Raw genomic sequence first — 24,967 nt, 5'->3', positions numbered from 1 at the left:
CTTACAGTACTCACCAGTTATGTATTAACATCTAACCTTGTTAACGAGAGAATAAATGTGTGTTCCTATTGTTCAAGTTGTAAATAAACTTTATGAAAAGATTTTATTAAAATACTATCCACTTTGTTAAAATTCACTAAACAGTTAAAACTTCAAAGTTTCAGCACACTAGAATTTATACTGCTATGTCTTCTTCTAATACCAATATGAAACCTTTTAAAACACACATTATAACACTAAGTATACATTAGTATATATTTATTTTTGCATTCACGACTGAAATCAGTCTGTAAATAATTACTACAAACAAACCTTAACCTCACTGAGCTGAACCTAAATTATTATTATACAATATTATATTATAATTATAATATAATTATATTATGTTATTAAAAAGTTAAAAGATACTATCCAGTGATGAGATTCAAAGATCATCCCCTGAGGTTAACAAGCACACACTTTACCGCTGTGCTACCAAGCCCATTTACATTTTGCAAGGAGAATATCTATTATCATCATTGTAATGTCAGTTTTCTTAGGTATTTAAAAACTTGAGATTAATTTTTTACAATGACTATTGTAGTTTACTAAATATATTACAGAGTAGTTTAACTATCATATAGTTTCTCATTTGACACACCAATGCAGTTTTTATGTACCCTATGTTTACGAAAGTGACTATATACTGGTTTATGTTGCTACATGTGGGTCCGCCATCTTTGTGTCATATTCAAGTTCATCAATTTCTGTTCCATTTTCATGAAATTACTTCTATCGAGAGCAAAGATGTTACCACATCAAAAATGTAATGATAGTCTGTCATTTTGCAACCTAACTACATTATTCATTCTATTATGTTTATTTATCACAGTCAAATAATTCACTTAAACAAGTAAAAATTAAAAAATTCCTTTAAATATAGGTACTATTAAAAATTTGTCGAAAAATACAAATGGCTGTCAAATAAAGTACTTTTTTTTTTTACACACAGCTGTGGAAGGCTTAAAAAAACAGGCTCAATCCAACTCAATTTCCACACTGAATCATTTCTAAGGCAAGTTTTCGAACAATCTGTATAGTAAGGCATCGGTTGTCACGGCACTGTAATGAATAATTGAGACAGTAAAATGACTCGGCATAGTGCACGGGACCGAGCCTCAAGTGAGGCATGCAGTGACGGGTCTCAGGTGGTCTGGACAGCTGACATCACTCGACAAATCACTGAATGACGAGGCAGTCTAACGAAACCATCAGCCAACAAGTATGAGTTTGACAAAGGAGCCAATCCTAGCGGTCAAACTTACTGCTAACTGACAAGGGTCTCCACCAACATGTGAAAGCGTATGGGCGACATTAAATGTCCTGTTTTCACAAACACAGATAGTGAAAAGAGTTAAAGGTAAACAGATGATCCAGATGACAGCTATGACCAGATGTAATTATGTAAATACTTTATTTTATCATTTTAAATTAAAGCTTTTACACACTTTAAATAAAATATATATTTTTTTCCATAAAATTTATTTTTAATAAGAATCTTATTTTACTACATATTCTTACAAAGTTATATAAACATACACACTAATTTTAAATGAACATTTTAATGACAATGCTTTGAATAACACTGTAAATGCATCTACAATGAGAAACCTCTTGTCAAAATATTCACTTAATAGAAATAAAATATATATACATTTTCTTTGTACTGATGATTGTAATTCATCTTGAGATGCATCACGGTTTAAATAAGAGAATAAATCTTTTGGAATAGCTTTCTTAAATGGCAATAATGTGTTATTCAAGAATGCAAAAGCACAAAAGAATAACAAGTTTGTCTCTCTGGCGTTACATTACGACAGACTGTTGGCATCTCCGTTGTCATGGTAGCTGTTCCCATTTATTGTGTATGACGTTCCTAAACCGTAAAGATGCCCACAATACTTGGCATCATCAATGTTATCTTCAAAAAACATCTGAAATAAAAAAAAATTAATTAAGATTATAAATTCACTTTTCACTTTACACTAAACGTTCCCATTCAAATATTTTCCACAATCCAATTTAGCATAATTTTTGAAGAAGAAACCTAAGACAGCCAGGGGCGCAACAACAGGGGGGGCAAGGGTATTTTGCATCCCCTTCTGAAACCTTGAAGTGGGGGCAAACGGGGGCAAAGAAAGTGCTGTGTAATCAATTTTTAGATAATAAAACTGCTTATATAGCACCATTTTCCACCTTGAAATACAAATTTTCCCGGGGGAGGACCCCCGGACCCCCCCCCCCCCCCGTTTCAATAGGGGGGATCGATGATTCTTTATAAAAAGATATTTTGCCCCCCCTTTGGAAATTTAGATGTTGCGCCCCGGAAGACAGCCTATTGTAAATACAAGCTTTAAGATACAAAATCATAATTTCTTTTGAAGAAACCTTCCTGGAAAACTGAAATATTCAACCAGCAAATTTTTTTTTTAGTTACTGCACACACATTAAAAAATATGATTCAACTGTGGGGACCATTTTTTGAGCGCTGGTTAACATTATATGAACCTACTTTCCAAATACTGAAAGTTTTCCAATCATAAGGGTAGGATGGCACAAAAGCTATAGAAAAATTTACCAAATAATTCACAAATTATGTTTTTAAAACCTTAAAATTTCCTTGTTTTACAAAACAAAATTATAATATTAATTTTACGATCGATGTGACGAGAACTGTGTTCGTACAGTATAGCCTAATTAAGTTACCAAATAGTAGAGACCTGCAAAATTAGCGGTTTCGATGGCCTTCAGGATAGACTGCACATACCTCTGTACACTCGGACAAATAATGCAAGTTCATTGGCTGCTGACTTGTAAGTCATCTCAGCTGGTTTGTCTGTGATTCAATCCTTCTTTGGTTGAGGGTTTATAACTGGTTGAGATTCGTCCAGATGAACAGTTAGCCAATAGCAAAATTATCTAAGAGGTATATGTGTTTGAATTCTAGCCTATCACCAAATGAATCCGCGAATTTTGCAGGTCTCTACCAATTACAGTAGAACCCTGTTATAATGTTCCTGCATATAACGTTTTCCTGCTTATAATGTCATATTTTTAAAGTCCCAATATTTCCCCCATAAGGACAATGTATTTATTTCCTGCATATAACGTTCATAAATAGTGAAAAAAATGTTTTAAAACCAAATTATTCCAACACTTACGATAAAAAGTTTCCTTTATGTATGTTTATGTTTACAATCACTGCCATACAATACATGAAGTTTGTTAAAATACAATTTTATGCAATATACTGAAGGTACACAATGTTCATAGTTACGTGTCAGTTGGCACCCTTTGTCAACTCTTCTCTTCCTTGCCATTCCAGTGGGTATTCAGATGCACGTACATAGTCCTACGATATTTAAGTTGCCAACCATTGAGCGAGGGCATAACTAAAGTGTTTTCTATTGCTTACAAATAATTTTTTTTTCATTCATACGTAGGAATCCCAAAATTAAACATTTTCAGGTGGCGAAGGAGTAGACGTTCTCACTCTTAATGTTGTCATCATGAATCGTGAGACAATTTTACAAAAAATGTGGCAGTGTATCTTTAAAGACAAACAAAATTTAAGCAGGGAACAAGACGAAGTTGAAAAATTGTTGGCTTGTTTCAGAAAATTCATGTATCAAGTATACTATCTTTGGTTTTAACATTAAAGTTGTTTACTTAGCTTGGTGAGTCCGTTGGTACAAACCTCGAACATTGTTAAGTGCTAAATTTAGATTTCCTGCTTATAACGTTTTCCTGCTTATAATTTTTTTTTCTTGTGCTCCCTTGAAAAACATTATAACAGGGATCTACTGTAGTGTTATTACAGTTTTATTAATAACTGATATTTACATTACTAATAAATAAATTTTACTTAAAAATATCCCATCACAAATAATTTGCCACTTAAAAAATGTTTATTCGCAAGTCACTCTATGTTTGTCAAGTTCCACAGTTTGCACTCCTCACTAGAGCTAGGCTCAACAGTGGTTCAACCCTTCCCTTGCGCCTGTCTACTGAGACACTTCGCGTGTCTCATGTGATTATGTTTAGTGTTTATTATGTTTAATTATAATTTTAACGTAATTTTTTGAAGTAATGTTTTAATATTTATTTTTATATACGTCTTTACTAGTTTTAGTTAATATTTAATCAAGTACTGTGGTTTACCGTGCGGCCATTGACCCCCTGCTGAATGGACTTGTCCACCCATGAGAGAGGGGGAAATTAGCGGAGGGAGTTGGCTGACGTCACGGCAGTGTGACGTATGCGGCGAGCGAACTTTTTTGGACACTTGGCAGTCGGAGTCGAGAGAACCTTGCGGGAGTTGTGAATATGGGTCGCCAGGGAGTGCACGGGAGTTGGGAACACTACCCATACTTCGTGATGAACGATTAACCATAGACATTGCTACGCGAAGTTATCGTTACCGCGGCCCGCATCAGATGCATAATATTTCTTATAATTTGCAACGTACGGGAACGTATTTCGCATCAACAATTTTAAACTTTTTCGCAAGTCGCGAGTGTCAATCCACCACGCCCCGAAGTGCATCGACCGGGACCATTTGACCGTGCAACAGGTGTGATCTACGCCCAGTCTACAGCCCGGGTACCCGAGGCACGACAGTTTGGTAAATATGTACTGCACGGCGAGCACCAATGTAAGTAGAACTTTAATTTATTAATGGTGAAAGAAGAGGTTGTTTTTGGGACGGTAACCAAGATTTCGTGTGGACTCTCCTCCCCTCCCTCGCGCGGTGATGGACAGACTTAGACTTATGCGATGGCAAGGTTTTTGTGCCGCAGCTAACGTGATCGCTACGGCCGGGCGTCACGTATAGCATTTGTAAATTTTATGTTTTTTTTTATATATGTATTTTATTTCACAAGTTGGTACTTCATGTATTCTATATTACCGGGAATAAATTTAAATGTTTGCATATAATATAATTGGTTTGAGCACTGCAATAATCTACTGCACACCCAATCAAATTGGTAATTTAGTTTTGCGTCTCTACTGCGTTTACACAAGTAGCCTTGGCGAAGACAAGGTCAGCGGGAAAAATTATGCTTGTAACTGGCGGTGCAGGTAGAGATGGACGTGGGCTGTTTGCCCCCCCCCACGGGGAAATTTTTTACACCCCACAAGTGCGCCACTCTGCTCTTAGAGTTGCAGTGGTTATTGCAGTTGCAGTAATTTTACATTTGTCATTGATTCGGTCCACCCTAGACATGGCGAACAGCTGGGTATTCAACTTAGAAAGGGAGCAGTTAATTGCCAATTTGCATGCCGCAGGGCAAATGGTAGAGAACGATGATGATGTGCACTTACTATGTCTTAAGTTAGTCGAATATCTTAATGGGAGTGACGAATGGTCATTTGTGGAAAGCCCTGAGAATGCTCGTGAACGGGATTTGGCAGCCGATGTACTGGCAACTATTGGTGTCAACATGTTGAAAAACTTTCCGCGATTAGAGGCAAATAATGGTGATGAGTTGAGGAAAATATTGCTTGAAGTCGAAATGTTGAATGATACAAAAATTTTTTGTGATGATTGTAGTATGTTGAGGTGTCTTTTGGGGAAAAGTACCGGCATAATGAGGGATATTATTGCGCGCGGATTGGTGGAAAAGCGTAGTTGGCCGCAAGTTCGTGACATGTTGTGGGAGAATTATGCCCGAGGAGAGTTAAATTTGGTTTGATACACGAGTATGTGAGTCGTTTTCAGAAGCGTGGAGAAAGTACTGCGGAATTCGTGGTCGATGTCGTTAGGCACATAAAAATATTTGGAGTGAGATTTTTGGATCACGAAGTTATTTCTATGATTATTGAAAATATGGTCCCTGAAATACGAGTAGAATGTTCGTTTGTTAAGAGGCCGGAAAGTATTTCGGGATTAATGGACTGGGCGGTGGAAGTGGATAATGTAAATTATGCTAGCAGGAGGTCCGGCGAAGGGCAAGTTAGTGCGGCCGCTCAGGAAATAGAAACCGGGAATGCCTTAATGGAGGTGGGAGGCAAAAATAGTGGTGTAGAACTTTCTAGTGAAAGGTCCATTGAGGAAAATTCCCAGCTTAGGGCGACGCCCTTAATATGCGATTTTTGTAAGAAAAAAGGTCATATAAGAGATACGTGTTTTCGTAGGAATGGTTATGTGAGTAATTCTAATAAAATTTGTTTTTGTTGTGGTAAGACGGGACATGTACAAAAATGGTGTAAGCAATGGAGGAGTGGTAAGAAACGTTGCGGGTTCTATGGTAAAAGTGGTCATTTAACGAGTAGATGTTGGCAAAAGATGAAACTTAATCATTTTCGATTTAAAGATAAGCACCATATGTTAGTGATGTGAAGTGGAAATAATTTATGTGTGGAGGTAGAAGTGGGTAAGAATACCGTCAAAGCCCTTGTAGATACCGGAGCGAGTAAGAGTTTCGTGAGCGAAGAATTTTTTGAGCAATGCCTAAAACAAGGGAAACGAGTTGGGCATATTGTAGAGAGAGGGGAAGGTATACAGGTGCAAACAGCTGACGGGAAAATTCATAAGATTGTTGTGAAAGTAATCATGCATATAAAAGTGGATAAATTCTAGTGGGATCGGGAATTTTATGTGATTTCTAATTTGGTGTATAAAATGATATTGGGAATTGATTTTTTGAGTGATACTCGGGCGTTTATTGATTGCCGGACTCGTAGGTTAAGTTTCGGTTTTGCACCACAGTATCGTATTGGATTGGAAAAACCCCAGGGTAGCGAACAGGTAATTTGTGGAGGGATAGAGGGGTGCCGAGAAAGGTTCAGTATAAGCGAAGTTGAGAAAATTCAGGGAGTGATTGATGAATTTCAGGATGTCATTACCAAAAGAGTAGGTAAATGTGTTTTGGACCCCTATAAAATTCAGTTAACGGACGATATCCCCATTAAATGCGTACCATACCAGTGTTCGCCCCCAAAAATGAAAGCCTTTAGGGAAATTATTCAGGATTTGCAAAAAGAAGGTATAATAACTGCCTCAAAGTCGAATTATGCATCACCCGCATTTTTAGTAAAGAAGAAGAAAGCTGGCGAATTCGTATTGTTTTGGACTACCGTCTTTTGAATCAAAAGATTAGGCTTGATCCGTTCCCATTACCAAAAATAGATACTATTTTTCAATACCTAGGAAAGGCGAAGTTTTTTACCATCTTGGATCTAAATGCTGCATTCCATCAATGTATTTTAGATGAATCGAGCCGAAAATATACTGGTTTTGTCACCCCTTGGGGACATTATGAGTGGACCCGCGTGCCGTTTGGGGTGAATTTTGGAGCTCAATGTCTGTCAAGAATCTTAGGAAAAATTTTGCAGGACGTGCAATACAAGTTTGCTCTGAATTTTTTGGATGATATTTGCGTGTATTCAAATAGTTTGGAGGAGCACATTGAGCATTTACGCATAGTGTTAGGTAAATTGAGAGAAGCTGGGTTTACCCTAAATCCTGAAAAAATTTGTTGGGCAAAGCGGCAAATACATTTTTTAGGTTTCATTATTGGTGAGGGTAAATTAGTGATGGATCCTTTGAAAATCTCACCTATTGTCAGTTATCCTCCTCCAAAAAATGTTAAAGGGGTTATGAGATTTTTGGGGATGATTGGGTTTTTTAGCCGGTTCATCCCGAATTATTCGGAACTTTGTGCCCCCTTAAATAACTTAAAAAAGAAAGGGATACCCTTCGAGTGGGTGGAGGAACAAGAAAAGGCGTTTAAAGCACTCAAAATAGCAATTTCAAGCCCGCCTGTTTTATCCTTGCCCGACTTTGAAAAGAGGTTTGTGGTACAGGTTGATGCCTCGAGTTTGGCTTTGGGAGGAGTATTATTGCAGGAAGGCCCCCTGGGGATGCAACCTATAATGTACATCAGTCGTACCCTAAACCAACATGAACAGAAGTACAGTGTGTATGAAAAGGAGGCGCTGGCCTGTATTTATGCCTTGGAGAGATTAGAGACGTTTTTAGAGCACGCAGAGTTTGACTTGTGCACCGACAACCAGGCATTGACGTGGTTGTTTACCCACCCCCGTCAGTTGGGTAAGATCGGGAGGTGGGTAATGCGCTTAAGTAGATTTAATTTTAAAATCAAGCATGTCAAAGGATCTGAGAATGTGGTAGCGGATGCGCTATCGCGTATGTATAATGCCGAGGAGATTGAAGAAGTAGGTGAAAGGTCAGACGAAGAGAGTGAGGAGAATTTTGATGTTTGTAATGTATTAGGAAATTTCCCAGAGGGTTTTGTTGATTTAAAGGAATGGCAAGATAAAGATGAGGAGGTAGGAAAAATCCGGGAAAATATCCAACTCCCCCAATACAAAAATTTTGAGATTCACAATGAAAAACTGCACTACAGTAAAGGGGGAAAGAGGAGGTTGTATGTGCCACGTGCGTTGGTCAATATGTTGATGCGTTATTTCCATGACTCACAAGTTGGAGCTCACAACGGCGTGGAAAAAACCTTAGACAAAATTTCAGATAATTTTTATTGGCCTACCATTAAAGAGGACGTAAGAAAATACGTTAAAGGATGTGTCTCCTGCCAGTTGGCGAAACAACCTCAAAATAGTAAAGTTGGGTACCATAGTGTGGAGAGTATTACACGCCCCTGGCAGAGGGTATTTTTAGATGTTTTCGGCCCTTTACCCAGGTCGATGAAAGGAAATAGTTGTTTGTTAATTTTGGTTGATGGTTTTAGTAAATATTGCGTATTTTTGCCGTTGAGGGATATGAAAAGTAGCCAGATTATTAAAGCCCTTGTGGAGAAGGTGTGGAGTTTGTTTGGTGAACAGGTTGTAATGGATAACGCCAGTTATTTTTGCAGTCAGCTGTTTCAAAGCATGTGTCTTAATTGGGGTATCAAACACATTAAAACGAGTCCTTATTATCCGAACCCTAATCTTGTTGAAAGGGTAAATAAAAATGTGAAAATAGCAATGACCATCTTTAGTGAGAAAGATCATCAAAAATGGGATGAGCCCTTAATTTTTTTAAATATGGCTTTTAACATGACCAAGCATGGGGCTACTGGATTTACGCCAGCATTAATATTCTTGGGGCGAGACATCAGCCATCCCCTATTAAATGTGTGGGGCATTTCGCCAGAGAATTTGTTAATTCATAGCCCGCGTAAGTTGGAAGAACTGTGGGTAGATGTCGCCATGAATTTGGAAAAGAGTAAGGAAGTAGTTAGGGGTCAGTATAATAAAGGGCGGTTGCCGAACCCGTTTACTGTAAACCAGGAAGTTTTGTGTAGGGAGCACCATCTCAGTGATAAAGGCAAACGTAAGACGGCGAAATTGATGTATGCCTTTGGGGGTCCTTATGTAATTTAAAAATTTATGGGGCCCGTTACCGTTTTGTTAGAAGAATGCGGAAATCATTTTCGCGTGAAAAAAGCTCACCTTTCGCAGTTGAAGCCCTATTGTCGGGGGTAGTCCGAATGTAATTTGGTTTCTAAGTGATATAAAGGAGTTGTGACGTAAATAAGTGAGAATTTATATACTTTCATATCTATATTTATATTTAAATTATGATTGTAAGAATATATTTCGTGATTTTTGAAAGTGTTTTAGCGAGTCTTTTATATTTACATACTGTAATGTTTGCCGTAATTTTGGCAGGTAGCTGGATTTTTGGACTCTAATAAATTTAGTATGTATTAGACGTGTATCTAAGTTACCTATAGCCGTTTGTGGAAAATTGTTTTGAAGAGAAAGTTTCATGGCCGCTGTAATTTTTTTTATCGGTTAAATTTACATCCAGGATAAAATTATTTTAGTTTAGTTTAATTTTCCTTGTAAAACCTTTGGAGAGTTTAGCTATGGGTCGCGCTTTACAGTTAATGTTTGGTGCTATTTCGAGTTTGCTATCTGTGTCTTAGTTTTGTGTTTTTCTCTTTCGCGGCTCTTTTGAGTCTTTCTTACTTCGTCTTCTACGTGTTGCTTTTAGTGTTACTTACTTTACGCGGACCTAATAGTTAGATAACTCAAAGGGGTATTATATTTTTTATTTTTATTTTTTTTTGTCGGGGAGGTTGAGACACTTCGCGTGTCTCATGTGATTATGTTTAGTGTTTATTATGTTTAATTATAATTTTAACGTAATTTTTTGAAGTAATGTTTTAATATTTATTTTTATATACGTCTTTACTAGTTTTAGTTAATATTTAATCAAGTACTGTGGTTTACCGTGCGGCCATTGACCCCCTGCTGAATGGACTTGTCCACCCATGAGAGAGGGGGAAATTAGCGGAGGGAGTTGGCTGACGTCACGGCAGTGTGACGTATGCGGCGAGCGAACTTTTTTGGACACTTGGCAGTCGGAGTCGAGAGAACCTTGCGGGAGTTGTGAATATGGGTCGCCAGGGAGTGCACGGGAGTTGGGAACACTACCCATACTTCGTGATGAACGATTAACCATAGACATTGCTACGCGGAGTTATCGTTGCCGCGGCCCGCATCAGATGCATAATATTTCTTATAATTTGCAACGTACGGGAACGTATTTCGCATCAACAATTTTAAACTTTTTCGCAAGTCGCGAGTGTCAATCCCCCACGCCCCGAAGTGCATCGACCGGGACCATTTGACCGTGCAACAGGTGTGATCTACGCCCAGTCTACAGCCCGGGTACCCGAGGCACGACAGTTTGGTAAATATGTACTGCACGGCGAGCACCAATGTAAGTAGAACTTTAATTTATTAATGGTGAAAGAAGAGGTTGTTTTTGGGACGGTAACCAAGATTTCGTGTGGACTCTCCCCCCCTCCCTCGCGCGGTGATGGACAGACTTAGACTTATGCGATGGCAAGGTTTTTGTGCCGCAGCTAACGTGATCGCTACGGCCGGGCGTCACGTATAGCATTTGTAAATTTTATGTTTTTTTTTATATATGTATTTTATTTCACAAGTTGGTACTTCATGTATTCTAATTTACCGGGAATAAATTTAAATGTTTGCATATAATATAATTGGTTTGAGCACTGCAATAATCTACTGCACACCCAATCAAATTGGTAATTTAGTTTTGCGTCTCTACTGCGTTTACGCAAGTAGCCTTGGCGAAGACAAGGTCAGCGGGAATAATTATGCTTGTAACTGGCGGTGCAGGTAGAGATGGACGTGGGCTGTTTGCCCCCCCACGGGGAAATTTTTTACACCCTACACTACACACACAGTCTCGTGCCACTTGGTCGCACTCTCTCGATCCCACCGCCACGTCGCTCTCGAGGGGGTCTCACTCTCTTCGCCGATGTCACACTTCCCTTCACTCTTGGAATTTGCCCGGAAGTCGCTCGGAACTCTCGCAGCACTAACGTGGAGGCTGGCATCACTGCTTATGTACCTGTGGTGCTCTTCTCAAACAGATGAGAGCAGCTGTAATGTGTCGCATTATCCCGGGCCGATCCGAAACCTGAAAAATCCCGAAAGGTGGCGCCTATTCACGCTACTCCACGCGGCGGCCCGCGGACTTCTCAAGGCCGCTCAGCGTTAGATAACAGCGCCGAGAAGGACAATGCGTAGGGTGCGGAGGCAGGAGAGGGTAGCTACGACCCTTGCAATCCGGCCAGGCAAGCGTGGCATATCTTATGTCAGTGGACGGCACGTGACACTGAAAAAGACGCCAGTGGCTGTGCAGGGCCGCCAGCCAGCTCCGAACCTGGCATCGTGGTCTAGTCTCTCGTATTTGTAACATTGCCCTTCCTTAAACCTGTTAGTTCTCGAACAGGTAACACTGTACTGTTGTGGACCATGCTGCGAAGCCATCCTATGCATCGGGCAAGTGTACTGGATATGGCCCACTTCTCGACGGATGTAACATTGTGGCCGTCCTGCAACTCTTCGGGACCATAGGTCAGCTTTGTGATTACTATGGGTCTCGCTCTTCTGCACTTGCTGCTGTGGCATCTTCCTTTTTCATGGGGCAACCCCCCTGGCCACGTTCCCGTTCCGGGCGTCTCCACTGAACATGCCCTTGCTGGCATGCAGAACACCGTAGGCGACTTCCTGCTCCTTTAATCTGCGAGCTGTCACCCTCCTTAAACCCATTGTCACACCGAATTGTTCTCTTGTCTAATCCTTGCATCAAAAGCATTGTCCTTCGCTCTTGGATTTCTTAACTACGATTCGGACAGTCGCGTTCTTTGCAGACGAAGCACCACTGTCGTCCCTGGTTCTCCGAAACTGTGATCCATTCAACAGCTTCCTTAGTGTACCGAGTATAATCTCTTCATTAGTACTCGAGTGACCAGTCGCTTGGTGGTAAGGTTCTATCACAGCCTGTCTCGCTCTGATACTCATGTTTCTTGAGGGAATGCAGGCACCTTCAATTTCCAGGGTATGAACAAGAGCATCATGGATATTTTTGTGGCGGGCCAAACAAAGAGTTTTCTGAACCTGTGCATCTCTAAGCTCGTCTGTAAACGCACTGGTGGCTAGCTGCTGGCGGAACTCTGTTGGTGCTACTGGGTAGGCGAGGTGCATGAGTCGCTCAAAGTTGGCTTTACAAATTCTTGGAGTGTTTCTGAAGATCTCTGTTGATGTGTCTTCAGGGTTGTTCTATACACCTCACTTATGTGTCTGTCACCATATCTCAGCTGAAGGGTCTCTACTAATACTCCAAAGTCTTTCTGGTCTGAAACTGGTATGGTATGCAGCAGCTCTAGTGGAGATCCTCGCAGGGCCAAGACGAGTGCCGTAGCCTTTCCTTCCTAATCACAACCGTTCACTTCAGCGGCTGCCTCGAACTGTCGCCTGTAAACAGCCAACGATGATTGGTTATCAAAGGTGGGTAGCTTGAATTTTGGGTGGCCTGTTGCACCTTCCACCTTCATGTCTCCGGAGGAACTGTTCCGTTTGGCAGCAGATGTAGCTTCCTTGTTCATCCGATGGCACTCCTCGGTCACAGCTGCTACATGCTGTTCGGTGGTCTACTTGAACTGAGCTAGCTGTTGTGCCATCAGTTCTTCACGTTCGGCTAGCTGTTGCTCCTGTCTGGCAAGTTGCTGTTCCTGCTGTGCAAGATGCTGCTCTAAACACTGTACTTTACCTTCGAACTGGATGCTTGTTTCGTCAATCTTCTTCTTCATTTCTTTTTATGCAGCAATTATTTCATTACGCATCTCTTCTTGGTTCTTCTTGATGTCCTCTATCTTGGTCTTCATAGCATTCATTATCTCCTCTTGGCAGTTATCAATTTTATTCTTCATCTCTTCTTGGCCATTCTTTGTTTCCTCCTGGCCCCTCTTGATTTTATTATTCATTTCGGCCAAGAAAGCCATTATGATTTCAAGTTCCTCAGCAGCCATCTTTCTTATCCACATACACAACCAGTCTGTCACTATCACCACTGCCCTAAATTCAACAGTGTAATTTGAACTATGAGCTAACCTAAACTTATACCGAAAACTAACACTAACTTTACTACTACTATTAATACAGTTCCTAAAATAGCTTAATTCTCGAATAACTTAATTTTTAAAAATGTTACATTTATTTTTTTAATTTTAGTTAAAAAAAAATTGCAAACTAAAAGTATTTATTAGGTCTATCCCACTTCTGTCATCAAAATGTTACAATCTATGTGGGGAGAATTGGGTTCGTAAGGGATAGCCCAAGTAAGTTTTCCAGTTAAGTTTTACTACAGTTTTATTAATTACTAATATTTACATTATTAATAAATAATTGTACTAAAAAATGTCAAATTACCAATCACTGTCACTTAAAAAAATATTTATTCGCATGTCACTCAATTTATGTCAAATTCCACAGTTCCTCACTGGAGCTAAACTCAACAGTGATTCGCCCCTTACATTGCGCCAGTCCACACACCCAGTCTCGCGCCACTCTGTAACACTCTCTCAATCCCGTCACTCCGTATCCCACTGCTCTTGAGGGGGTATCTGACCCTCTTCGCTGATGTCACACTTCCCTTCACTCGCGGAACTCTCCAAACTCTCGGAACTTGCTCAGAACTCTTGTGGAACTCTGGCGGCACTCCCGCGGAGGCCGGCATCACTGCATTAAGTACCTATGGCTCCCTTCTCGAACCAACGAGAGCAGCTGTGACATGTCGCATCATCACGGGCCGAGCTGACGCCCATAAAGTCCAGAAAGGCAGTGCCCATTCATACCACTCCGCACGGCACCCCGCAGAATTTCCAAGGCCGGTCAGTGTTAGATAAAAGGGCCCAGGAAGGATAATGCGTAGGGAGAGGAGGGGGGAGAGGGTTAGCGACGACCCTTGTAATCCGGCCTTACATCAGTGGACCGCACGTGACGCCAATGGCAGTGCCGGGCTGACAGCCAGCTCTGAATCTGGCATCGTGGTCTGGTCTCTCGTAACAATAATATTAAAACAATTTTCTCACATTTTTAAAATCAATTTACCAATTTTTATTTTAGTTTGAGTTTTACGTCTATCAACAAGAGATGGAATTTGATAAGGAATTGCATGAACTGGTCATGCGACACTGTACGGATGCAGCCTAACACTTGCCCAGAATGCTTTCTGAAAACTATGTAAATCCAGAAAGGCGGTAATGGGATTCCAGTTCTAGCTCTCCTGAACACAAATTTTACTATTAAACAATGCAACATGGTTAAGTTTTTTTACATGTTAAATTCAATAAATTTGTAACTAATTGCAACACAAATTTACAACTTTTTAAAATTTTTTTTTTTAACAAAAACTTTTATTTTTTATGTAATACTACAAAAAAAGGATTAATTTCCACTACAGTTCTCAATATTGTGTTCCATATGTTGTGGGAGATCTAAAAATAGCAAAAGGAACTTTCTTGGCAATATTCATAGACACAAACTTGGTTTTCATGTTGCTTTATGCAAGCCACATGGAAAATAAAGATCAACAAAAGTTGCAGGGGGAAGGAAAAAGAGGCTTCGTTTTAGAAAAACTTAAGTAATTGATTGAATGAATGGAGGATTAAGAATTTGTCCAAAGCAAGATTTTTAAAGACAGTAAGGGTTGAAGTGATGCAAACAGGGCATTGACGAAATGCTTTGAAGATTTATTTATTTTATTTTATTTATTTTATTTTATTTATTTATTTAAAATTGTGACATGTCTACCAACAGCTAAGGCCATAGTGGTAGACACCATACATATATACAAAGAGGTTACAAAGACACATGGACAAACATAATACAAACTGGACAAAAAAAAAAAAATGGGAAAAACATAATACAAAGAAGAAAAAAAAAATATATATATATATAATACAAATATCACAGAAACTAAAATACAATGAAGTCAAAAAATATAATAAAATATTAGAAGTTAGATAAGATATTCTTAAGGCAAATTTTTTTGTTGGTTTGATCAAAATGATTAACAAGTTTGTTGTAATTAGAAATCAATCTATATAGTAAATCATTCCTTTTATTGAAAGTACATCAGAAAGTGCTGGATGATAAACATCTTCTTTAACAAGATAATCAAGAGCGTTATTTATAGTACATAGATCTAAGTTAGTGAAACAAAGATCCAATAGACGAGTAGGAGGTTGAGTATAGTTAAACTGATTCAAACCCAAAGTGGTTACAAAACTGATTAACGCAAATGCTTTAGATTTTATAGAATTTTGAGTAATATTTGAAGTGTGAAAGTGAGACCAATCAACTCCAGGTACATTAAAATCTCTTAAGAGTAAAATGTCATCTTGGAAATTTTTAAATTTTTCCTCCAGATGTGTAAAATAAAGAGCATAAGTTTCTGGAGTAATTTGAGGTGGTAAATAAATATTACCAAGTGTTAAATATTTTTTACGATTGGTTCTAATTTTAATCCAAATGGCTTCTATTCCCAAATGGTCATATTCATGAGTAATAAATACATTTTTGAATTTATTTTTATTTACTGCAATTAAAACACCGCCTACTCTATTCATTAGTGTTAAAGAAGGGTCTCTATCGGTTCTAAATACGTGAAAAGAATCATTAAAATAGTGCGAGTTTATAGACGTTGACGTAAACGAGGTTTCAGTGAGACAAATGATATCATAGTTTGTATGTAAAATATTGTTTGAAAATTCAATTGCTTTAGTCCTGAGTCCTCTCACATTTTGGTAGAAGATTACCCACTCTTTGGGAGAAACAGCCACAAATAAAGATTTATGGAGCTCCTCCGGGCTCCTGGGAAGGATTAGACGCAGATAAGTTCAACTCAGACATAAGTGTAGGCGTCGAAGCAGACGCCGACGCAGATGTAATCTCAGGATTGACGTTGGCCCGTCCAGAAGCAGACGTAGATCCATTATTAGTGATTTGTTCAGGATGCAGTTTCCCGTAAAAAGGACTGATCAGGCATCCACTGGGCCAGAAAACAATGTTATTTATTCTCACAAAGTCTTCTTCAAGCACAGAGATATGAAATGAAGAGTAAGTGTTAAATTTGGTACGCAGTTTAACGACTTTAACGTGAGAGAGATTCAGTTCATTAGTAATATACTCTACTATCTCATGTTCCTGAACAGAAGGGTCAAATCGTGTCACAAATAATGCTTTTGTTTTCCTTGGAACCAATTTGCTAACTGTCTTTAGAGTAGGGATATTTCTGATGCCTACTTGCATGGGCGGTTTTTTGCGATCATGATCACGTTTTACTTCTGAATTCACAATGTTCTTGGCTTTCCGTCCGTATTGCACCGTAGTGAAACCATCTTCACTGGGCTGTTGGTTAATAATATTATTACTGCTCTTGGCGAAGCGCTTTTCATGCTGATTCGTATGGGGGTCACGGGACGGAGTACCGTTACCCGAGACACCAGCTGTTGCGACACTAGTTGTTGCGACACTTTCACTTTCCGTGTTCTTGTTGTTTGAGGACTTAAGCAAAGCTTGACTATACGATTTCACCTTGTCCAAGCACGGTAATAAACTTTTAATATGAAGTAGTTCCTGTTTGATTTCCGCCGTTTCATTACGCGAATCAATTAGTAAAGTTTTAAGAACTTCATTTTCACTTCGTAGATCATCAAACTTGGCACAAAGCAAGTCAATCCTCTTTACTAAATCATTGAAATTAGGAGCTTCGGTACTACCTAAAATTTCCAGCCTTTTAATTTCAAACGTCGTTTTTTCCAGAGAATCGGTAGAGGCAGATCCAGATCCAGTAGTTACAGATGCCGATTTCCTAATGGGTGACCTAATCATTTTAGAGTGGGATTTTATATTTGTTTCACAAAAGGAATCATCACACACTGATGAGGGAAACCCCAAAAAATCTGATTGATTGCTCACTGACAAATTAATGATGAATAACTCGCGGCGAACACGCAACACACAAAAGGCCGGCGGAGCGCACGGCGCACACGTCCGTCGGCTATGAACTCTCGGCCGCTATTGCTTAATGGACAACAGACATCTTGAACGTGGTTCATGTGTAGGTTTCTGTGAGGAAAACATTACTGAGAAGAACAACTGCAACGTCCGCCACATTTTTCACTTGCAAAAAATCAAATTTTCTGACCCCACAGGAAATAAAACTTGTATCGTCTAGGTGGTAGGATAGTGATATGACCACATAATCACCGTGACTACTTTAGAGACAACTCAAAAACATGTAGGTAATATAGAAACTAATTATCACTACAAATAAATTCCGTAGCTATTAAGATAAGTAGTTTTCTGTACCCATTAAGAAAGGTTCTAAATAGTGGTCCCATTTCATACTGTTATGACTCGCTCTGAGCACTCTGGCAAGCGGCTTCGAGGCTCGCCCTGAGTCAAACACGAGGTGTCAGCAGTTTCAACACCGCCAGCGAAACAGCGACGCGAGTCGCCGAAGGCCGACCGCCGCTGCGAGAGAAAAGAGGACAACACGGAACATCAACACGGACGCGGACGGAAGAATAAAAACGACAGCCACCGTCGAGAAGGAGCTTCTTCTGGTCACCGGCGACTGGACGGCTGAAGTCGTGACGCCGGAACCACGGAGCGCCGTGTCCTCGGCCGCCGCAGTCCGTCGTCGAATTCCTGCCGCGAGCGCGACCCAGCACAGCGTGGGTAAGGAACCTGCCGAGGTGTGGTAGCGAGGCTCCCCGATAATTGTCTAATTTGGTGACCGCTAACTCTATAGTAGTACGTGACATTAAATCAAGTCTCTATATTGAACTGTCTTTCATTGTTAGTCTTGAGCCCCCTATCACCCTGTCTTAGAATAGTAAATAATTGAGATCATCTTAAGGTTGAATCATAACAATACGAACTCATGAACAAATTTAAACATTCATCATGAATGAAAATATGTATTGCAAATGTACGTAAGATTGGTAGTTAAAATTACTTTAATTTATGGTGGTAAATACTGGTGGTATAACCTGTGGTAGATAAAATAAAGATACTGTGTTTCACATAACTGAATCTATTTACAATTACCCTGCTATAGCATGCCATTGAAAACTTTAAAATAACTGCAAATGCATAAAAAGTAAAATTAGAACAGTTATGGCATGTAAACATTAAAAATAATAACAAGCAAGCTATTGTATATAACTATATAATTATCCAAAGAAGGTTTTCCATAGGCATAAACTCAAGCAGCAAAGAATTGGACAAATAAAAGTTAGTTGATCATTATCTAATTCATTTTTTACCATAAATAGTTCATTTATTTCTGAGACCTCGTATCATGAATTTTTTTGCCATTGGGTCGAATTAACTTCACAATAAAATTGATCAGAGCTTAAGCTACTCGCTAGATTCTCGTTAAATTTTGACGTCACTAATTATCCTTAGTTGAAATTAATTTCCTGTAACCCAACTCCCTACTTTAACAAAAACATTGCCTACAAGGTAAAGGAAACACTGTAGTGAATAATAAAAGGTTTAAAATCAATATGCACTTTCGAATACATTTTTCAGTAACCAAAGTTGTGGCAAATACATGGTCATCTTACCTCCCTCATTTTGAAAAAAGCCATGCCAGTAAGAAGGCTGTCACTTCCCGCTTGATGTTGAGGGCCGATTCTTTCCAGGTCCAACTGGTCAGCTACTTCTTGCAGCCCACCTTTCAAATTTTTACAGCTCTTCATCAAGTACTGCCAACACAACAATTTTATTTTTCCCTGCACTCCGGTATCTAGAAAACTGATAACTATTTTGTAACAATCTTAAATTAGTTATAACTTATAACAATCCATGCTAGAAATGTCAACATTTTCACCAAAAATTATAGCGTAACAAACCCATTACAGTTAAAACATAAATCTATCACATTAATAAATTATTATTTTCTACGATTATATTATTATAATAACAAGGAGTCAAATAACGTTATTTCAATATTCACGAACACAATAAAAAATGCAACTTAAAAAAACTGTTTGTAGCAGTGTTAAAATGTACCATCATTGTTCAATATCACAAGGCAGCAACTCATGGATTTAACTTAGAAATATTTCATGGTTAAATCCCAATCGCAATTTAAATACTAGGTGATAAAAAAATGGCTTATAAAAACAATTATTGAAAGTTTCTTTTTATTTTAACCCATGTCTTGCTGCAAACATTCAGGTCTTCTGGTAATGGCAATGAGGCAATAAAGAGAATGACACACTGAACTCTCCATCTTCATTTAAGACATAACGTGACCCTTCTGCCTACAAGTGCTTACAATCAGTCAGGTCCAACTAAATCATTCAATATGTCGTATTTACCCTAATAACCTGTGCACAATTTATAGTAAAATGTGTGCCGAAACTTGTCAATGCCACATGGCAACGCTACACAGCAAAAGTTTCGTCATACTGCACGGTTGGTTAACCTGCTATTGCTTAATGGACAACAGACATCTTGAACGTGGTTCATGTGTAGGTTTCTGTGAGGAAAACATTACAATAATTACTGACTGATTGCAGTTCAAATCATCTATAGTTCTAAAAAAACCTAAAATGATTTAAAAAGGCTCAGAAATAGAAAATCGTGCTGCGGGAGGGAGAAAGTATTTTGTCATGGAAAGTCATATACATAACTGGAAGAAAAAAAAAATTGTTTTGAGTGATGGTGTATTGTAGTAACATTTTTTTTTAGGAGAGAGAAATTGTTGCGGTCGCTTCTTCAGCAATTTCCCTATTTATTTATTTTGTTATATTCTTTTTAACATAGAATTTATTTCAGTCATTCCTGGCCAGGATTTTAATGGTGCTTTGCAGTAATCAAAATAGCTGTGGTCGGAAGCCATTTTACATTCATGACACTTTATTCTCTCCTAAGAGTAAACATGTTGTCATTCACAGCAAATCCCTAAATTAAATATTCGCTGCCTAATATCTATAAGGAAAAAAGATTTCAAGAATGCATGCAAAAAGATTTTTAATGAAAAATTGATACATTAGATAGTTCTCTCGTGCAAGAATAAAGAATGCCGAAAAATATAACCGGCAGACATCAACACCTGTACCAAGAATGCTATTAGGTTTAAAGAAAAACTTTAATGCAATTATATTATAACTTTGAATGATTACCAAAGTGTTCAATAGACATTTCATAATAACTTGAAATATGGTTGAAACGTTAAAAGGTATGTTTCAAAAGTTAGATGTAACGCTCATTCTAAATAACAAATATTTTTGTTTGTGGTCAAAATGTTAGTGGTGCAAGGCTTATACAAGAGTGAAGTTTATTCAAGTAAAAATGGTAAATGTTTCAATGACTTTGAATTATCTTTGAAAGATTTGTGCAATGGGAGTGCATGAGTTGATGTAAGCATTTGGATATACGCCATTGCTAAAGCACATGTATGTCTGTAGAAGAAAACTAGCTGAATTTTTTTTGGGTTCAATATTTTTGTGCTGTCATCATTTGTGGTTTTTTTTCGTTCTCTTCTGTTTTTTGGAAAACTATTGTATTTGTTTCGCCTTTTCGTTTTGCTGTGTTTTTGTCTTGTTTCAACTGTTGTGCTGTCATCATTTGTGGGGTTTTTTTCGTTCTGTTAGTCCATTTTCTTTGTTTTTCTTTGTTTGTGACCATATTCCTGTTATGGAATATTATGTGGTGTTTATATCCTGTTGACAACAGCAATTTTTTGCTTAATTTGTGTTTTTGTCTTTTGTATTTTTTGTAGTTTTCTTCTACACAGACATACATGTGCTTTAGCAATGGCGTATGTCCAAAAGCTTACATCAAGACTTCCAATTAATCTTCAGAAACTACCACCAGCTTTTGCCAGATTGGTTAGTGGTCACATCACATTGCTTATAAAATAGTTTTCTATAAACATTAAAAAAAAAAACATAAATAATTATTATTTCATTTTGCTCCAAAATGCTTTCTTTCTGACTAAACACATTCACTGTGATATGCTAGATGTAATTTGTCCATTGTGACAAAACACGGATTACATAATAAATTGTGTGTTTGTAAGTTAGGAAGATATTAAATATTTTCCTTTCCATTACCAATCACCAATCAGAGAGAAAAACCCCAAAGATTGTAAACAATAAATATTGTTACTTACATATGACAATAACAACTTTATTCTGGGAATGACTTAACACACAAAGTGAATCTCTATAGCGTAAAGAGATCCACAGAAAATCATTCGAGCTACGTAAATCCAGGACTTCTAGAAATATTAATAACTCTAGCCATTTCCCTAGATCAGTAAGGATCAACTACTCAAGGTTAAAACAATTGGTACTCATCTATTAGCACCAAAAACAACAAAAAAGCTATAACATTTTTATAATTTCTGTATTTTACAAGGTACAGTGCTGCCTTGACAGAAATTGAATAACTAAATGGTAAATCTAGCTGAATGGAACAGGTAACCATGATGATATGAACTGAAGAATTGGGAAGAAATAAGAAGCACTGAATACAATAATAATTCAAAAACTTCAATATCTGGGACACATAATTTGAGAGAAATATTGCCTGCTGGAGTTCATCTTTCAAAGGAACATAGATAGCAGGCAGAACGAGGTAGAAGACACATTTCCTATTTGGAAAATTTTAAAATTGTTGGTTTAAATATAGCGCTAATTTATTTATGGCTGCAAGATGTAAAGACAGGATATCCATGATTATTGTATACTTTCTCGGAGAAGATTGCACATGAAAAATAAGAAGAAACCAAAAAAATACAATATTTAAAAAAAAATCAGCAACACAATTTTTATATGTAATATACGAATACTTACTTTTACATCGTATACAGTTGGAAAATAGATCCTCAATAGCTCAAAAAATTCACCTTCATCTTGAGGAAGATTTTGATCCGTCAGAAGTTTAATGAGGTAACCAAAATCATAGCCACTGCAAAAAAAAATAAAAAATAATTATTTTTTAACCAGACATAAGTATATCAATTGAACCACAAACACTAACATAAATGCTATGTGTAAATAAACTCTCAATGGGTATAATTTTTATTAATACCTATCTTCCTCCAAACAATATTGTATATTAAATTGTAGATGTTGGTATAAATATGCCATAGTCGTATTAGTGTCTAATTGTAATTACATAATATTATTAAGGTATGTTTACATTGGAAATTTATATCACACAATATCTGACACTTTATTATTACCAATGTAAATATGCCTGACATTAAATGTCACAAACATGTGAGCATCGCGATATATATTGCAACTCTTTCTTGTCTGGACCGGAGACCTAGTGTCCGACTCTCAAGTGTAAATGCTTTTTGATATTAAGTGACTGACTTTTATTCCACAATGTATCAGATACTTATTGCATGCAATTTGGTGACAAGTGTAAACCATAATAAAGGCAATACACCTATCCCTCACTTAGCACGACTAATTCTATTCCAAAAATGCTCGTGTTATTCGAAATCACGTATTCTGAAGCATTAGTTTCCATAAATAACAAGGCTAATTTATTTAATGTGTTCCAAAATTTTGTAGGAAAATATACTTTACGTAATATAAATGCGTTGAATAACACTCAACTATCAATATGTCACACCATTTATCTTTATAAGCCTCCCATCGCACTTTGTATGATAAACAACACTGCGTAACAGGAGATATGTGGTTATGTACTTTATCGTCAGTCGGCTGGCTGACTTGCCCGTACTGGCGTGACCTTCAACTCACGTCGCGTACATTTCCCAACCATCCTTAACTGACAGTGAAACCGATATTACTGTCAGGATAATTACATTTTTATTTTTTAAACAAATTAAAGTGCTTATTCGCGTATCACCACCTGGTTCTCACCAATCCTGTCAGGCCAATGATAATTTTTTTCATTGCAACATTCATTTAACAACCTTTTCCACGTGAATCATCTGTTCATTTCTGTTTCTGTATCAAATGTCAAATAAATTCCCGCTAGTACAACCAACAGCATCAGACTTATATAAACTTTTGGTAAGACTCATTTTGTATGATTGTGCGCACAGTTGACTTGCTTAAAACTAAAGTGTGACCAACATAAGTGTGACTTTCATGACAATCTGCGCGGCGCAATACTTCGAGTTTTGTCTAAAATACTTGTACACGATGCATGATGAGTGATCAAGCACGTACAGTTACTGACAGCTGAATGGGCAGACGTTGCTTTAGTTTGAGTGAATTTCCTGCCACTGGCTGGACTGAGTTCACGGTCCGGTTTGTGGCCAGGAGACAACGATACGGCACGGCGGCATACGCGCGGACCAAAAAACATTTGGTCCTTTACACTCCATAGCCGCAATTTAACTTGCCATAGCTGATGTTTGTACAACAGCCGATAGCATAGACAGACCTGCGTGCGCATTTCTTCCCCCCTTGTTTGGCTAACTGTATCCCACAGCACATCTATTGTTTACAGAAGTGGAAACAGACTTTGTGGCGTCGTGCAGAACTTTTTTTTTGCCTGCGGAGATTTCGTGCTAACTGAAATTTACAGACGTGCTATTCAAGACTAGGGCAGTAAAATTCACATCGCGCTAAATGAATCCGCGCAATCTGAAGATGTGCTAAGTGAGGGATAGGTGAACTTGTATCTCAGATATTTATAGCTTCAGTTCAAGGGCATTCCACTTTTGAGATAAGTGTGAGACAATTCGTGAGCATTTTTTTGTGAGTCCAATGACAAATAAAGGATGGCGAAGTGGGATGTCCATGATACAGAATAAAGCTCCAGTTGCAAGTAGCATGATTTTTTGAAAGAAATACCGTAAGTAGAGAATTATGACACAAAAAGCAAAAATTATTTTAAAACAATACACAATCTGTGAAAAAGGTTCAAAAGCGAGGGAAAAAAGTCCATCAAGGAAATAGTAATAATTATGTTTCCAAACGGCACAGTTGTATAACTGGGAAACTTTTGTTTTCCAGTGTTTATAAACTTTACCAAGTAAAATTATCAATGCAACCTATGAGTGCAGAAAATAAAAATAAATATAGTTTAAAAAACTAAAGAAACATGCTTTTAAAGATTATCAAACTAAAAAGTAAAAAATAATTTTAAAATTTAATTTATGACAATAGTATATAAGCAACACTAGTATAAATGAGAAAAAAGCTTGAGGCGCTTTGTGCCATATTTTTTGTATATTAAGCACCCCATGCTTTTTTCTCATTTATACTAGTATTGCTTATATACTATTGTCATAAATTAAATTTTAAAATTATTTTTTACTTTTTAGTTTGATAATCTTTAAAAGCATGTTTCTTTAGTTTTTTAAACTATATTTATTTTTAACTTTTTAGTTTGATATTCTTTAAAAGCACGTTTTTTTAGTTTTTTAAACTATATTTATGTATAATTATCATAGGGAAACGAGTTACCGACACTACCTATTACCATCTGAGATAACTGTTTGGAGTTGCAACGTCACAAAGAAATGGTAAAGTCTCTCCGAATCATTTACAGTTAGATGTATGGATAAAATCTTAGAATTTACCAGAAAAAAAAAGAAAAGAAAAAAAAACAT

At 37.7% G+C, this 24,967-nt stretch overlaps 1 protein-coding gene across 4 annotated transcripts in view; it reads right to left on the bottom strand.

Moving 5' to 3' along the window:
• Nucleotides 1–1,504: 1,504 nt before the first annotated feature.
• The window catches only part of LOC134531888 (CCR4-NOT transcription complex subunit 7), a 36,496-nt gene continuing 13,033 nt past the window's right edge, over nucleotides 1,505–24,967 (bottom strand). For all 4 annotated transcript variants that reach the window (XM_063367904.1, XM_063367902.1, XM_063367903.1 and 1 more), the window contains exons 6-8: nucleotides 22,218–22,332; nucleotides 18,975–19,115; nucleotides 1,505–1,973 (exon numbers count right to left, since the gene is read on the bottom strand). In XM_063367904.1, coding sequence (XP_063223974.1) covers nucleotides 1,851–1,973; nucleotides 18,975–19,115; nucleotides 22,218–22,332 — 379 coding nt within the window. In that variant the 3' untranslated portion in view covers nucleotides 1,505–1,850. The remainder of the gene's footprint in view (nucleotides 1,974–18,974; nucleotides 19,116–22,217; nucleotides 22,333–24,967) is intronic.

Source organism: Bacillus rossius, chromosome 5, assembly GCF_032445375.1.
Source record: "Bacillus rossius redtenbacheri isolate Brsri chromosome 5, Brsri_v3, whole genome shotgun sequence".
Classification (NCBI taxonomy): Eukaryota; Metazoa; Arthropoda; class Insecta; order Phasmatodea; family Bacillidae; genus Bacillus; species Bacillus rossius.
Note: the sequence above shows the minus strand (reverse complement) of the source record. Positions and strands in the feature narration are given on the sequence as shown.